The sequence below is a fragment of the Scyliorhinus torazame genome, chromosome 1, assembly GCF_047496885.1.
Source record: "Scyliorhinus torazame isolate Kashiwa2021f chromosome 1, sScyTor2.1, whole genome shotgun sequence".
NCBI lineage: Eukaryota > Metazoa > Chordata > Chondrichthyes > Carcharhiniformes > Scyliorhinidae > Scyliorhinus > Scyliorhinus torazame.
This window is the reverse complement of record NC_092707.1, coordinates 403,390,682-403,404,534: the sequence shown is the minus strand read 5'-3', so window position 1 is coordinate 403,404,534 and position 13,853 is coordinate 403,390,682. Positions and strand designations below refer to the sequence as shown.

The 13,853-nt window shown below is 46.1% G+C and overlaps 1 protein-coding gene across 5 annotated transcripts in view; it reads left to right on the top strand.

Moving 5' to 3' along the window:
• The window catches only part of LOC140428040 (collagen alpha-1(XII) chain-like), a 462,913-nt gene that overhangs the window by 297,119 nt on the left and 151,941 nt on the right, over nucleotides 1–13,853 (top strand). For all 5 annotated transcript variants that reach the window (XM_072514040.1, XM_072514030.1, XM_072514048.1 and 2 more), the window contains 3 exons: nucleotides 2,107–2,246; nucleotides 5,488–5,611; nucleotides 12,837–12,980. In XM_072514040.1, the coding sequence (XP_072370141.1) occupies nucleotides 2,107–2,246; nucleotides 5,488–5,611; nucleotides 12,837–12,980 (408 nt within the window). The remainder of the gene's footprint in view (nucleotides 1–2,106; nucleotides 2,247–5,487; nucleotides 5,612–12,836; nucleotides 12,981–13,853) is intronic.

Sequence of the window (13,853 nt, the reverse complement as noted above, 5' to 3'; positions counted from 1 at the left end):
ATGACTTCTTGCCTCAACTGCTCCATCCAGTTATAGAGTCATAGAGGTTTGCAGCTCAAAAAGAGGCCTTTCAGCCCATCATGTTTGCACCACCATCAAGAACCTACCTATTCTATTCTAATCTCATGTCCACATTAACTCTTATTCATGTCCACATTAACTCTTACCAATTTTTACAGATGCACCATAGAAAGCATCCTATCGGGCTGCATCACAGATTGGTATGGCAACTGCCCAGCCCAAGATCGCAAGAAACTTCAAAGAGTCGTGATCACAGCCCAGTGCATCACACAAACATGCCTCCCATCTATTGACTCTATCTACACCTCCCGCTGCCTGGGGAAAGCGGGCAGCATAATAAAAGACCCCTCCCACCCGGCTAACTCACTCTTCCAATTCCTTCCATCCGGAAGGAGATACAAAAGTCTGAGAACATGCACGAACAAACTCAAAAACAGCTTCTTTCCTGCTGTTACCTGACTCCTAAACGACCCTCTTATGGACTGACCTGATTAACACCCCACCCCTGTATGCTTCACCCGATGCCGGTGTTATGTAGTTACATTGTATACCTTATGTTGCCCTTTTATGTATTTTTCTTTTCTTTTCTTTTCCTTTCAAGTACTTAATGATCTGTTGAGCTGCTCGCAGAAAAATACTTTTCACTGTACCTCGGTACATGTGACAATAAACAAAACCCAAATGCAATCCATTTTCCTGAACTTGGTCCATAGCTTTGCATGTTATGGCATTTCAAGTGCTCATCTAAATGTTTATTAAATGTGTGAGGAGTTGAACAGAATTTTGTTCCAACTCCAAATATTTTATAACAAACGGAAGTGTAAGAACAAAAAAGATTTTTTTTTTAATGTCCGATGATTTCCGACCCAGCGATGAAGATTGACTTTAATTCCCTCAGAGTCCAGGATAATCCTGGAGGGTAGGCATCCCTTGGTGAGTCACTTTTCAGTGAAACTATGTCAGACTGTTACAATCCTATTTCTTTCTCAATCTAAAGGGCCTATCAGTACATTCCTAGTCATTTAAATTTTTCCATTTCTAGTTTTCCAGCATACAGGTTGGTGGCAATATGGGGGGGGGGGGGGGGAGGGGAAGGAGGAGGATTGTGGCATTTAACTCCATTTATTGATTTAAAAGTTGCATATTTTTAGAAGTCCGTTTGCAGTTGAAACAAGTTTAGAAATCTTTAGCCATTACACACTGAAGTGAATTTAATGATCGAAGCTGGAGTCCTGCCGCCGGGGTCTGAAAGTGGGAGTTGACCTCACTTCACCTGGTGGCAGGACCTCAGAAGCATATTCCCAAGACCTGCTGGCACAATCACAGAAACAACAGCTCAGCAGTGTCACTGTTGGTGGTGGCTGTTTAGCACAGTAGGTTCAACAGCTGGCTTGTAAAGCAGAACAAGGCCAGCAGCATGGGTTCAATTCCCGTACCAGCCTCCCTGAACAGGCGCCGGAATGTGGCGACTAGGGGCTTTTCACAGTCACTTCATTTGAAGCCTACTTGTGACAATAAGCGATTTTCATTTTCATTTCATTTCTGGGGTTGCACCTGGAGGATGAAGGTACATTGATTGATCAGTGCTCTTGAAGACATCTCATGAAGCAAGCTATCATCAGCAAGGGGAGAATGAGATCAGTAGAATAAAAGCAACTTGTAAAATTGGGGAGAATTAAAGAAGTACCAGAAATCAAAACCAGCTGGAAATGTTACTTGCCATTTACAACACAGAAACAGACCATTTTGCCCAATTGGTCCATTCCAAAAGCCTCCTCCCAAACAAATTTATTTAATTCTGTCAGCTATCTTTTTCCTGTTTTCTCCCTAAGTTAATTATCTTCTTCCCTCCACTATGCTATTAATCACATTCTCAACATTCACTATGCGTTGGTCCCATCTAAAACATTGATCTATTTTCCTCTTTGTTGTTCTGAAGTTCATCGACCTATAGGTTTGACATCTATTGTGCATTTCAAGCATTTTGTTTTAATCCCTTCAGCCTATCAATATAAATCATTCAGTTTGTAAAGTAAGCACGTAATGTGAGAGAAAATAACGTTATCCTTTTCTTTTCCTTATCAGTGTGCATGGGTGCAAAAGCAGACCTGGTGTTCTTGATTGATGGATCTTGGAGTATTGGGGATGAAAACTTCCACAAGATTTTGCAATTCTGTTTCGACACTATTGGGGCTCTTGATAACATCGGTCCAATAGGAATGCAGGTGCGTATGGCTGTTTGACCCCTATTTTGTAAAACAAATTTGGCTTTTTCTTTTGCACATGGGTTTTGTTTGACTGGTGCAAACGTTGCATCTGATCGATAAGGCTATGGATTCAACCCCCATTAAAGGATGTGGTCAGTATTGGGAATGGTGCACCTTCAGAGATGTTGACCATTCTGTGAAATGTTAATCCAGAGATCTGTCTGTTTATAAGCCACTACAAATAGATCCATCTAAATGCTGTTTACAAGCCCTTACACTATAGCCAAAGTCAGAGGAAGAGACTTCTTCCACTCTGCTCTGGGTGGGGGACTTCAACGTCCATCACCAAGAGTGGCTTGGTAGTACCACCACAGACCGACCTGGCCGGATCCTAAAGGACATAGCTGCTAGACTGGGACTGCAGCAGGTGGTGAGAGAATCAACAAAAGGAAAAAATGAACTCATCCTCACCAACCTGCCTGCTGCAGATGCATCCGTCCATGACAGTATCTGTAGAAGTGACCACCTCACAGTCCTTGTGGAGAAAAAGTCCTGCTTTCACATTGAGGATACCCTCCATCGTGTTGTGTGGCACTACCACTGTGCTAAATTGGATAGACTTCGAACAGATCTAGCAACTCAAGAATGGCATCCATGAGTTGCTGTGGGCCATCAGCAGCAGGAGAATTGTATTCAGCCACAGTCTGTAACCTCATGGCCCGGCATATCCCCCACTCTACCATTACCACCCAGCCAGAGGATCAACCCTGGTTCAATAAAGAGTGCAGGACAGCATGCCAGGAGCAACATCAGGCATGCTGAAAAATGAGGTGTCGACATGGTGAAACTCCAACACACGACTACTTGTGTGCTAAACAGCATAAGCAGCAAGTACTAGACAGAGCAAATGATTCCACAACTTACACATCAGATCTACGTTCTGCAGTCCTGCCACATCCAGCCATGAATGGTGGTGAACTATCAAACAACTCACAGGAGGAGGAGACTCTACAAGTATCCCCATCCTAAATGGTGGAGGAGCCCAGCGCATATGTGCAAAAGACAAGGCTGAGGCATTCACAACAATCTTCAGCCAGAAGTGCCACTGGATAATCCATCTCCGTCTCCTCTAGAGGTCCCAAGCTTCACAGATGTCAGTCTTCAGCCATCACAATTCACTCCACGTGATATCAAGAAACGGCTGAAGACACTGGATACTGCAAAGGCTATGGGTCCTGATAATATTCCGGCAATAATAATCTTTATTATTGTCACAAGTAGGCTTACATTAACACTGCAATGAAGTTACTGTGAAAATCCCCGAGGCGCCTGTTCGGGTACACAGAGGGAGAATTCAGAATGTCCAAATTACTTAATAGCACGTCTTTCGGGACTTGTGAGAGGGAATCGGAGTACCCGGAGGAAACCCATGCAGACACGGGGAGAACGTGCAGATTCAGCAGGCAGTGGCCCAAGCAGGAATCAAACCTGGGGCTCTGGTGCTGTGAAGCAACAGTGCTAACCACTGTGCTACAGAAGTACAATAGGACTGAAGATTTGTGCTCCAGAACTTGCCGCACACCTCGCCAAGCTGTTCCAGTAAAGCTACAACACTGGCATCTACCTGGCAATGTGGAAAATTACCAAGGTGTGTCCTGTACACAAGAAACAGGACAAACCCAACCCAGCCAATTGCCGTCTTATCAGTCTACTCTCCATCATCAGCAAAGTGATGGAAGGAGTCATCAACAGTGGCATAAGTGGCAATAACCTACCAACAGACAGCTCCTGACCTTATTACAGCCTTGGTTCAAAAATGCACAAAAGAGCCAGAGGTGAGGTAAGAGTGACTCCCCTTGACATCAAGGCAGCATTTGACCGAGTATGGCATCAAGGAGCCCTAGCTAAACTGGAGTCAATGGGAATCAGGGGGGAAACTCTCTGCTGGTTAGAATCATACCTGGCACAAAGGAAGATGGTTGTGGTGGTTGGTGGTCAATCATTTCAGCTCCAGGGCATCATTTCGGGAGTTCCTCAGGCTAGTGTCCTCGGTCCAACCATCTTCAGCTGCTTCATCAATGACCTGCCTTCCACCATAAAGTCAGAAGATGACTGCACATTGTTCAGCACCACTTGCGACTCCTCAGATAATGAAGCAGTCCATGTCCAAATGCAGCAAGACCTGGACAATATCCAGGCTTGGGCTGACAAGTGGCAAGTTACATTCGCGCCACACAAGTGCCAGGCAATGACCATCTCCTACAAGAGAGGATCGAACCATCATCTCTTGACATTCAATGGCTTTACCATCTCGGAATCCCCACAGTCAACATCTTGGGGGTTCCTATTGATCAGAAACTGAACTGGTCAAACCACATTAATACTGTGGTTACCAGGGCAGGTCATAGACTAGGAATCCGATGGCGAATAACTCACCTCATGATCCCCCAAGCCTGCCCACCATCTACAGGCGGAAGTCAGGAGTGTAATGGAATACTGGATGAGTGCAGTTCTAATAATACTCAAGAAACTTGGCACCATCTAGGGCAAATCAGCCTGCTTGATTGCTCCTCCTTCCACAAACATTTAAACCCTCCACCACCGACGGACAGTGGCAGACTTGTATACCATCTACAAGCCACACTGCAGTAACTCACGGAGGTTCCTTAGACAGCACCTTCCAAACCCACGACCACTACCATTGAGAAGGACAAGAGCAGCAGTTACCTGGGAACCCCACCACCCGTCCAAGTCACTCACCACCCCGATTAGGAAACATATCGCCACTCCTTCACTGGGGCTGGGTCAAAATCCTGGAACTCACTCCCTAACAGCACAGTGGGTGTACCTATACTTCAAGGACTGTAGTGGCTCAAGAAGGCAATTCACCACCACCTTCTGAGGGGCAACTAGGGATAAGCAATAAATGCTGGCCTAGCCAGCGACGCCCACATCCCATAAATAAAAAAAACTCTCACCATTGGTATAAATTCCAGCACCAACACTTCTTCAGCCCATCATTGGTTCAGCCGTCTGCGTTCTACTCTCATGAATTGCCTCTAAACTAACCTTCCGATAAAAACTATCATGAACTATCATCATGTCTACGCAAACCCCTCCCACTGATTTTGTTTTACAAAGCGAGGCTCAAGATCTGGAGTGAAAACTGGTAGGTATGACGGGAGAGCTACATGCTGGTTTTTATAAAATACTTAAAATTTCCTGATAAATTAAGACTTTTGTTTGGTGTTGTGTGCAGATTTCTCTGGTTCAATTCAGTGACGATGCAAAAGCTGAGTTTAAGTTGGATACTTACAGTGATAAGGGAATGACACTCGCTGCTCTTCAGATCATCCACTACAAAGGTGGAAACACAAAAACAGGTACAGCAGAAATACTGCACATTGTTTATACATTTACCAGTGTTATCTCATACGATGTGCGTGTGGTGTGACTTTTACCATCTTTCTAACCTTGAGTGCCAACAGCAGTCAGTCACGGCCCAGTGTGATAAAGAACAAGGTGTTCAGTAGGGGGGCATTTCGGGAACAGTGACCATAATTCAGTAAGTTTTAAAGTGCTGGTGGACAAGGATAAGGGTCGTCCTCGGGTGAATGTGCTAAATTGGGGGAAGGCTAATTATTACAATATTAGGCGAGAACTGAAGAACCTAGATTGGGGGCAGATGTTTGAGGGTAAATCAGCATCTGAAATGTGGGAGGCTTTCAAATGTCAGTTGAAAGGAATTCACGACTGGCATGTTCCTATGAGGAAGAAGGATAAATATGGCAAATTTCGGGACCCTTAGATAACGAGAGATATTGTAGGCCTCGTCAAAAAGAAAAGATAGGCATTTGTCAGAGCTAGAAGGCTGGGAACAGATGAAGCCTGTGTGGAATATAAGGAAAGTAGGAAGGAACTTAAACAAGGAGTCAGGAGGGCTAAAAGGAGTCACGAAAAGTCATTGGCAAATAGGGTTAAGGAAAATCCCAAGGCTTTTTACACGTACATAAAAAGCAAGAGGGTAGCCAGGGAGAGGGTTGGCCCACTGAAGGACAGGGGAGGGAACCTATATGTGGAGCCAGAGAAAATGGGCGAGGTACTAAATCATGGAATTTACAGTGCAGAAGGATGCCATTGGGCCCATTGAGTCCGCACCGGAAAGACCAACTCACCTAAGCCCATCTCTCCACCCTATCGCCACAACCCAGTAACCCCACCAACCTTTTTGAACACTATGGACAATTTAGATGGCCAATTCATCTAACCTGCACATCTTTGGACTGTGGGAGAAAACCGGAGCACCCAGAGGAAATCCACGCAGACACGGGGAGAACGTGCAAACTCCACACAGACAGTGACCCAAGCCGGAAATCAGACCTCGAATCCTGGAGCTGTGAAGCAATTGTGCTAACCACTGTGCTACCGTGCTGCCCATGAATACTTTGCATCAGTATTCACCAAAGAGAAGGAATTAGTGGATGTTGAGTCTGGAGAAGCGTGTGTAGATAGCCTGGGTCACATTGAGATCCAAAAAGACGAGGTGTTGGGCGTCTTGAAAAATATTAAGGTGGATAAGTCCCCAGGGCCTGATGGGATCTACCCCAGAATACTGAAGGAGGCAAGAGAGGAACTTGCTGAGGCCTTGACAGAAATCTTTGGATCCTCATTGTCTTCAGGTGATGTCCCGGAGGACTGGAGAATAGCCAATGTTGTTCCTTTGTTTAAGAAGGGTAGCAAGGATAATCCAGTGAACTGCAGGCCGGTGAGCCTTACGTCAGTGGTCGGGAAATTACTGGAGAGAATTCTTCGAGACAGGATCTACTTCCATTTAGAAGCAAGTGGACGTATTAGCGAGAGGCAGCACGGTTTTGTGAAGGGGAAGTCATGTCTCACGAACTTGATAGAGTTTTTCGAGGAGGTCACAAAGATGATTAATGCAGGTAGGGCAGTGGATGTTGACTATTTGGACTTCAGTAAGGTCTTTGACAAGGTCCTTCATGGCAGACTGGTACAAAAGGTGAAGTCACACGGGATCAGAGGTGAGCTAGCAAGATGGATACAGAACTGGCTCGGTCATAAAAGGCAGACAGTAGCAATGGAAGGGTGCATTTCTGATTGGAGGGCTGTGACTAGTGGTGTTCCGCAGGGTTCAGTGCTGGGACCTTTGCTGTTTGTAGTGTATATAAATGATTTGGAGGAAAATGTAACTGGTCTGATTAGTAAATTTGCGGATGATACAAAGGTTGGTGGAATTGCGGATAGCGATGAGGACTGTCAGAGGATACAGCAGGATTTAGATAATTTGGAGACTTGGGCAGAGAGATGTCAGATGGAGTTTAATCTGGACAAATGTGAGGCAATGCATTTTGGAAGGTCTAATACAGGTAGGGAATATACAGTGAATGGTAGAACCCTCAAGAGTATTGACAGCCAGAGAGATCTAGGTGTACAGGTCCACAGGTCACTGAAAGGGGCAACACCGGTGGAGAAGCCAGGCAAGAAGGCATACGGCATGCTTGCCTTCATTGGCCGGGGCATTGAGTATAAAAATTGGCAAGTCATGTTGCAGCTGTATAGAACCTTAGTTAGGCCACACTTGGAGTATAGTGTTCAATTCTGGTGGACAAGGATAAGAGTCCACTACCAGAAGGATGTGGAGGCTTTAGAGAGGGGGCAGAAGAGATTTACCAGGATGTTGCCTGGAGGGCATTAGCTATGAGGAGAGGTTGAATAAACTCGGTTTGTTCTCACTTGTATAGGGGCTGGTTTAGCACAGGGCTAAGTCGCTGGCTTTGAAAGCAGACCAAGGCAGGCCAGCAGCACGGTTCAATTCCCGTACCAGCCACCCCGAACAGGCGCCGGAATGTGGCGACTAGGGGCTTTTAACAGTAACTTCATTTGAAGCCTACTTGTGACAATAAGCGATTTTCATTTCATTTCATTTCACTGGAATGACGGAGGTTGAGGGGCGACCTGATAGCATTCTACAAAATTATGAGGGGCATAGACAGACTGGATAGTCAGAGGCTTTTTTCTAGGGTAGAGGGATCAATTACTAGGGGCCATAGGCTTAAGGTGCGAGGGGCAAGGTTTAGAGGCGATGAACGAGGCAAGTTTTTTACACAGAGGGTAGTGGTGCCTGGAACTCGCTGCCGGAGGAGGTGGTGGAAGCAGGGACGATAGTGCCGTTTAAGGAGCATCTTGACAAATACATGAATAGGATGGGAATAGAGGGATATGGACCCCGGAAGTGTAGAAGATTTTAGTTTAGACGGGCAGCATGGGCGGCGCAGGCTTGGAGGACCGAAGGGCCCGTTCCTGTGCTGTACTTTTCTTTGTTCTTTGTTCATTAAGTCCCAGGTTAAATTTGCTCTCTGAGGTGTCAGCTGTGGCTGAGTTCATAGCGCTCTCTCAGTCAAAAGATTGTAGGTTCAAGTCCCATCCTGGAGACTTGAACACGAAATTTAGGCTGACACTTTGAAGCAGTTAGTGGTTTCAGATGAGATGTTAATAAACCGAGGTCCTGTCTACCCCCTTAGGTAGACATTCAAAGATCCGAAGCCTGGTGTCTTGACCAATGTTTAATCCTGAACCAACAGCACATAATCAGATTGTCTGATCATGATCACATGGCTCTTTCTGGAATTCTGTTGTGCGCAGATTGGCTGATGCATTTCCTACATTACAACAGTTACTACATTGATTGATTGTGAAGCACTTTGAGATGCCCAGTGGTATTGAAAAGAGCTATATAGGTATTTCTTTATTTTCAATGGCTGCAATGTTCTTTGGGATGTGTTGAGATTGTGAAAGGTGCTATAAAAATGCAAGTCAGTTCCTTACTGATTCAGCTGTTTAGCCTCATGTCACCCTGGATAAATAAGGGCAAAGCTTAACTTGATCTCCTACTCGATCACCATGCATCGACACCGGTTAGAATATGGAAATGCTTTTCTTCTTTTATGTGTATAACACCCTCTTGCATCTTGAATGATGACTGGAATATTGTCTTAATTTTTATTAAGGTTGTGAACTTCTTATAGTTAAAAAACAATTTGAAGCAGTTTTATTTTCAGTTCTAATTTAGAGTCGCCATTTCCTGATTTTTCCCCCCTTGGCCAATTTCATAGTGGGAGGGATTTTCTGGTCATTCACACTAGTGGGATCTTAGTCCCGCCAAGGAGGCGCCCCACCCCCCGCGCATTTCCCAGCACGGCAAGATCACGATGTCTGGCGCAGTTCGGATGAATCTCGCGAGACGTCTCAGGGGTCGCGAATCTCGTGAGATTGATTGGCCTTGCCGCATCACCAAGTCGGGCACAACAAGGCCATTAAATTGTGCTCGGTATGTCACAAATTACTCATGTAATGCATCCCAAAATCCATCTCGCTTGTATTTGAATGGATGAACACCAACCACTCCCAGTGTCTCCATACATTAAGTGTGCACTCGCTGAAATATTTTTGTATTTCTGCAGATTAGTTTTGAATTTACTCCATCTGTGCCATTCTGTTCACTGATCTAGTGTTGTGTCGCATTCAAACAAGTGAGTCAGCTGTGCATTACTACGAGACAAGTGCCCATCACATCTGAGGTCTCCTTTCATTTGCAAATGATGTAAAATTTCTAATCTCCAGGAGGTTGAGACATGTTGGTCTTTGTACATTTCTTCACAGCTCAAATCAGCCTCAGAGCTCTCATAAGATCAGAGTGAAATTTGTCAATGTTTCAGCTCACACATCCTGCTCTCTGTGGAGTGAGTCACCCAAATGTTATGCATGGAAGCTTGTGTTACAGACTTGAAAATTGAGAGTCCTGAGGCTCAATTCCGGACGGGATTTGAGATTAGTCTCCAGATGCAGCATCTGCAAAACTTCCACCCTTGAATTATGGAGCTCGTTAAAGGGACAGTACCTGCAGTGTTTGGCTACTATTTGCCTCTTTTTTAAAGGAAGAGAACACAGTTTACGATCAGCATAAGTCATACCAAGGGCACCCTCACATACAATTACCTGGGGTAATATAATTTTGAAAATGATGGATAGGCTGTTTTGGCTTCCCTTCCTCTTCAAAGAATGCAAGATTTGTTAACTTTTATATTTTTCGGGCAGTATTCCTTGCAAAGAAACAACTTGCAATACCCAGAACCAATTTTATGCTAACAAGGAAGGCTTCCGTTGTCCTTTTCTTCCATCTAATATTTCTCTAAAGATCTCTTCACCATTAAATCCATTGTATAAAGTCCTGGGGCGGGATTCTCCGACCCCCCGCTGGGTCGGAGCATCGCCGGGGGCTGGCGTGAATCCCGACCCCGCCGGTTGCCGAATTCTCCGGCACTGGAGTTTCGGCGGGGGCGGGAATCGCGCCGCGCCGGTTGGCGGGGCCCCCCCCGGCGATTCTCCGGCCCGGATGGGCCGAAGTCCCGCTGCTGGAATGCCTGTCCTGCCGGAGTGGATTAAACCACCTCTCTTACCGGCGGGACAATGCGGCGCGGGCGGGCTCGGGGGTCCTGGGGATGCCCCCACGGTGGCCTGGCCCGTGATCGGGGCCCACCGATCCGCAGGCGCGCCTGTGCCTTGAGGGCACTCTTTTCCTTCCGCCTTCGCCATGGTCTCCACCATGGCAGAGGCGGAAGAGACCCCCTCCACTGCGCATGCGCGGGGATGCCGTGAGCGGCCGCTGACGCTCCCGCACATGCGCCGCCCGGCAATGTCATTTCCGCGCCAGCTGGCGGGGCGGAAATCAGTCCGGCGCGGGCCCAGCCCCTCAAGGTTAGGGCTTGGTGGCGCGATGCTGGACTGATTTGCGCCGTTTTTGGCGCCGGTCGGCGGTCATCGCGCCGATTACGGAGAATTTCGCCCCTGGTTGCTGCTGTTTTAGGTGACCTCAGAGAGGTAGACAGGGAGAAGATGTTTCTAGCTGTGGGAGAGGAGCAGAGGGTGAAGGATAAAACTCGGGATCATAAATATAAGACACTCACAGGTAAATAAAAATCAGGAATTCAGGAGAAACATCTTTACCCAGAGAATAATGACAATAGGATTTGTGAGCATGGGAGAATTGCGGTCAATCACTTATCTACATTTAAGGGGAAGCTCGATAAACACAAGAGGAAGAAAGCAATAGAAAGATAGGATGAGAGGAAGTAAACAAGTGTGAGGAGATTAAGTAGAATGTAAAAGATTTTTTTCATTCATTTACGAGATGTGGGCACTACAGGCACCGAGAAACACCCTGCCAAATGCACCCAAAACGGGACTCTGTTTTTTGCATGTAAAATCGTGCCTTCTGTGTTTTGGTGATGTTGGCTGAGGGATAAATACTGGCCAGGACATCATGCAGAACTGAGAGGAAAAACAGTTTAAGTTTCATCCAAAAGACAGCTCCTCCGGCAGTGCAGTTTTTCTTCAGTACTCCACTGGGATTGCCAGACTGGAATTTTGTGTTTGTGTGTCTCAAGTGAGGTTTGAAGCCGGTATCAGTGGCAGGAATATTACCCATTGACAGGAGAAAATCTCCTCACCAGCAAGCATTATGCTCCTAATTATGGGCTCGGCTCGGCCAGTCTCAAACCTGCTGCTTGTGGAAAGATACTTTTCAGCACCAAAGCTCTCCCTACTGACTTTCATTGTTAAGAGTAAAGTGCACTTCAAACTGTACCTAATTAATGATTTAGAAGCTTTCAAAGGCCAGCAAACAAAGGGCTCTGTCTCTAACTCCTACAATCCGTCAGAGGTAAATAGATTATTGATGAATAAGGGGTGGAAATGTTAGCTGTGCTCGGATGGAATTTGTAGTTGAAGTTACAGTCACATCAGCCATGATCTAATTGAATGGTAGACTCGAATGGCTGATTGGCTTACGTCTGCGCCTAATTTGAATGTTTGTATGTAATGTCTGAACTAATTTGTTTGTTGTTAAAGGAGTGCAACGTACATAGGACGGGATTCTCCGATCCCGAGGCTAAGTGTTGACGCCGTCGTAAACGCCGTCGTGTTTTACGACGGCGTCAACAGGCCCCCAGGATCAGCAGTCCTGCACCTCACAGGGTGCCAGCATGGCACTGGAGCGACTCACGCAGCTCCAGCTGCCGACACTGGCGTCAAATGGGCACCGCAGGTCTGCGCATGCCCCTACGGCCGGCGCGAATTCACGACCGGCGCGCTATTTGCCTTCTCTGTGCCAGCCCCGCGCAACATGGCAGAGAGCTACAGGGGCCCTGCACAGAGGAAAATAGGCCCCCATCAGGAGAATCCGGCCCGCCTATTGGTAGGCCCGGATCGCGGGCCATGTCACGGTGGAGGCTCCCTCCCGGGGTCGGATCCCCCTACCCCACACCAGGCCGCTCCCCGCAGGATGAATGCCGAGGTCCCGCCGGGTAGGACCACACGTGAACGGCGCCAGTGGGACTCGGCCTATCTCGGCAGCTACTCGGCTCTTCGCGCGCGAAGAATCGCCGGGGTTGGAGAATCCTGCTCATAATGTTTTCTATTCCCTAACCGTGACACCTGTCATATTCATAACAGAAAACACGACAGACAGAAATAATATACCGATGATTTAAATTGACATAAATTTTATTTGTCTTGTCGTTTACATTCCAGGTCGAGCACTTGAGTATCTGTATGACCATGTCTTTGTTTATCCAAATGGCATGAGGAAGACTGTTCCCAAAGTGCTTGTTGTTGTCACTGATGGACGTTCACAGGATGAGGTTAAGAAACCCGCACTTGCATTACAAGAAGCTGGTAAGTGTCCTGAACAATGGCTGTGGCAATTTGTGATCCTTTGTGACCATTGAGGTTCAGTACTGGGGGTTATCTTATTCTAACATTAGTTCAGTCTTTTGTTTAATCTCACTGCTGATGTTTAAGTGGAAGGTCATTTCCTTAGCTTCTATATCAGTGTGCCCATTGATTTGTTCATATTGAATGTTGCAGGAGAGATGCAGTTTCAATCCCACATCTTGACAGCTAAAGTATTTATTTTAAACTGAGATTTGTGTATTGTGAAAGTGATTTAACAATTCATCTTTGTCGGAGGTATGCAAGCAACCTTTCGTCACTGACTATTCAAATGCTCTCTCTGTTTCCCCACGAAAATTCTCAGTGCTAGGAAATAACTGGGAAAATGTTTACTTTAGCCATTCGATCTCTCAGCTGTTCATCCAATTATCATCCGTATGAATCAGAAAATAGACTCTACCGAACAGGATTAAACACTGAAACATTTTTGGCAAGAGATACAACATGACTGCATGAGTTTGATTCACATCCTTCCTCCCTTCCCACAAGTCATGTATAAGGTGACTGAGAGTTTGAAGTAATGTGAGAGTGTTGCTCTCAGGTTATGGTATATATTAATCTGGAGGCAGGTGTTAAGAACTTCACTGATGTTAAATGCGAGGGTATCCCAATACCCAGAAGGGTAACTTGGAGCACCGGTTCTTAGTGGTGTATATTTTCAATTTAGTATAATGTGAGGGAAGATATGCAAACCAAGGAGGAACTGTCCAGTCTTGTGTAATAAATTAATGAAGGATATTTATGAGCTTACAACACTCACAGCCAGAAAGAAGATAATACACTACTGCAGTACACGTATCTACAATAATGGCTACC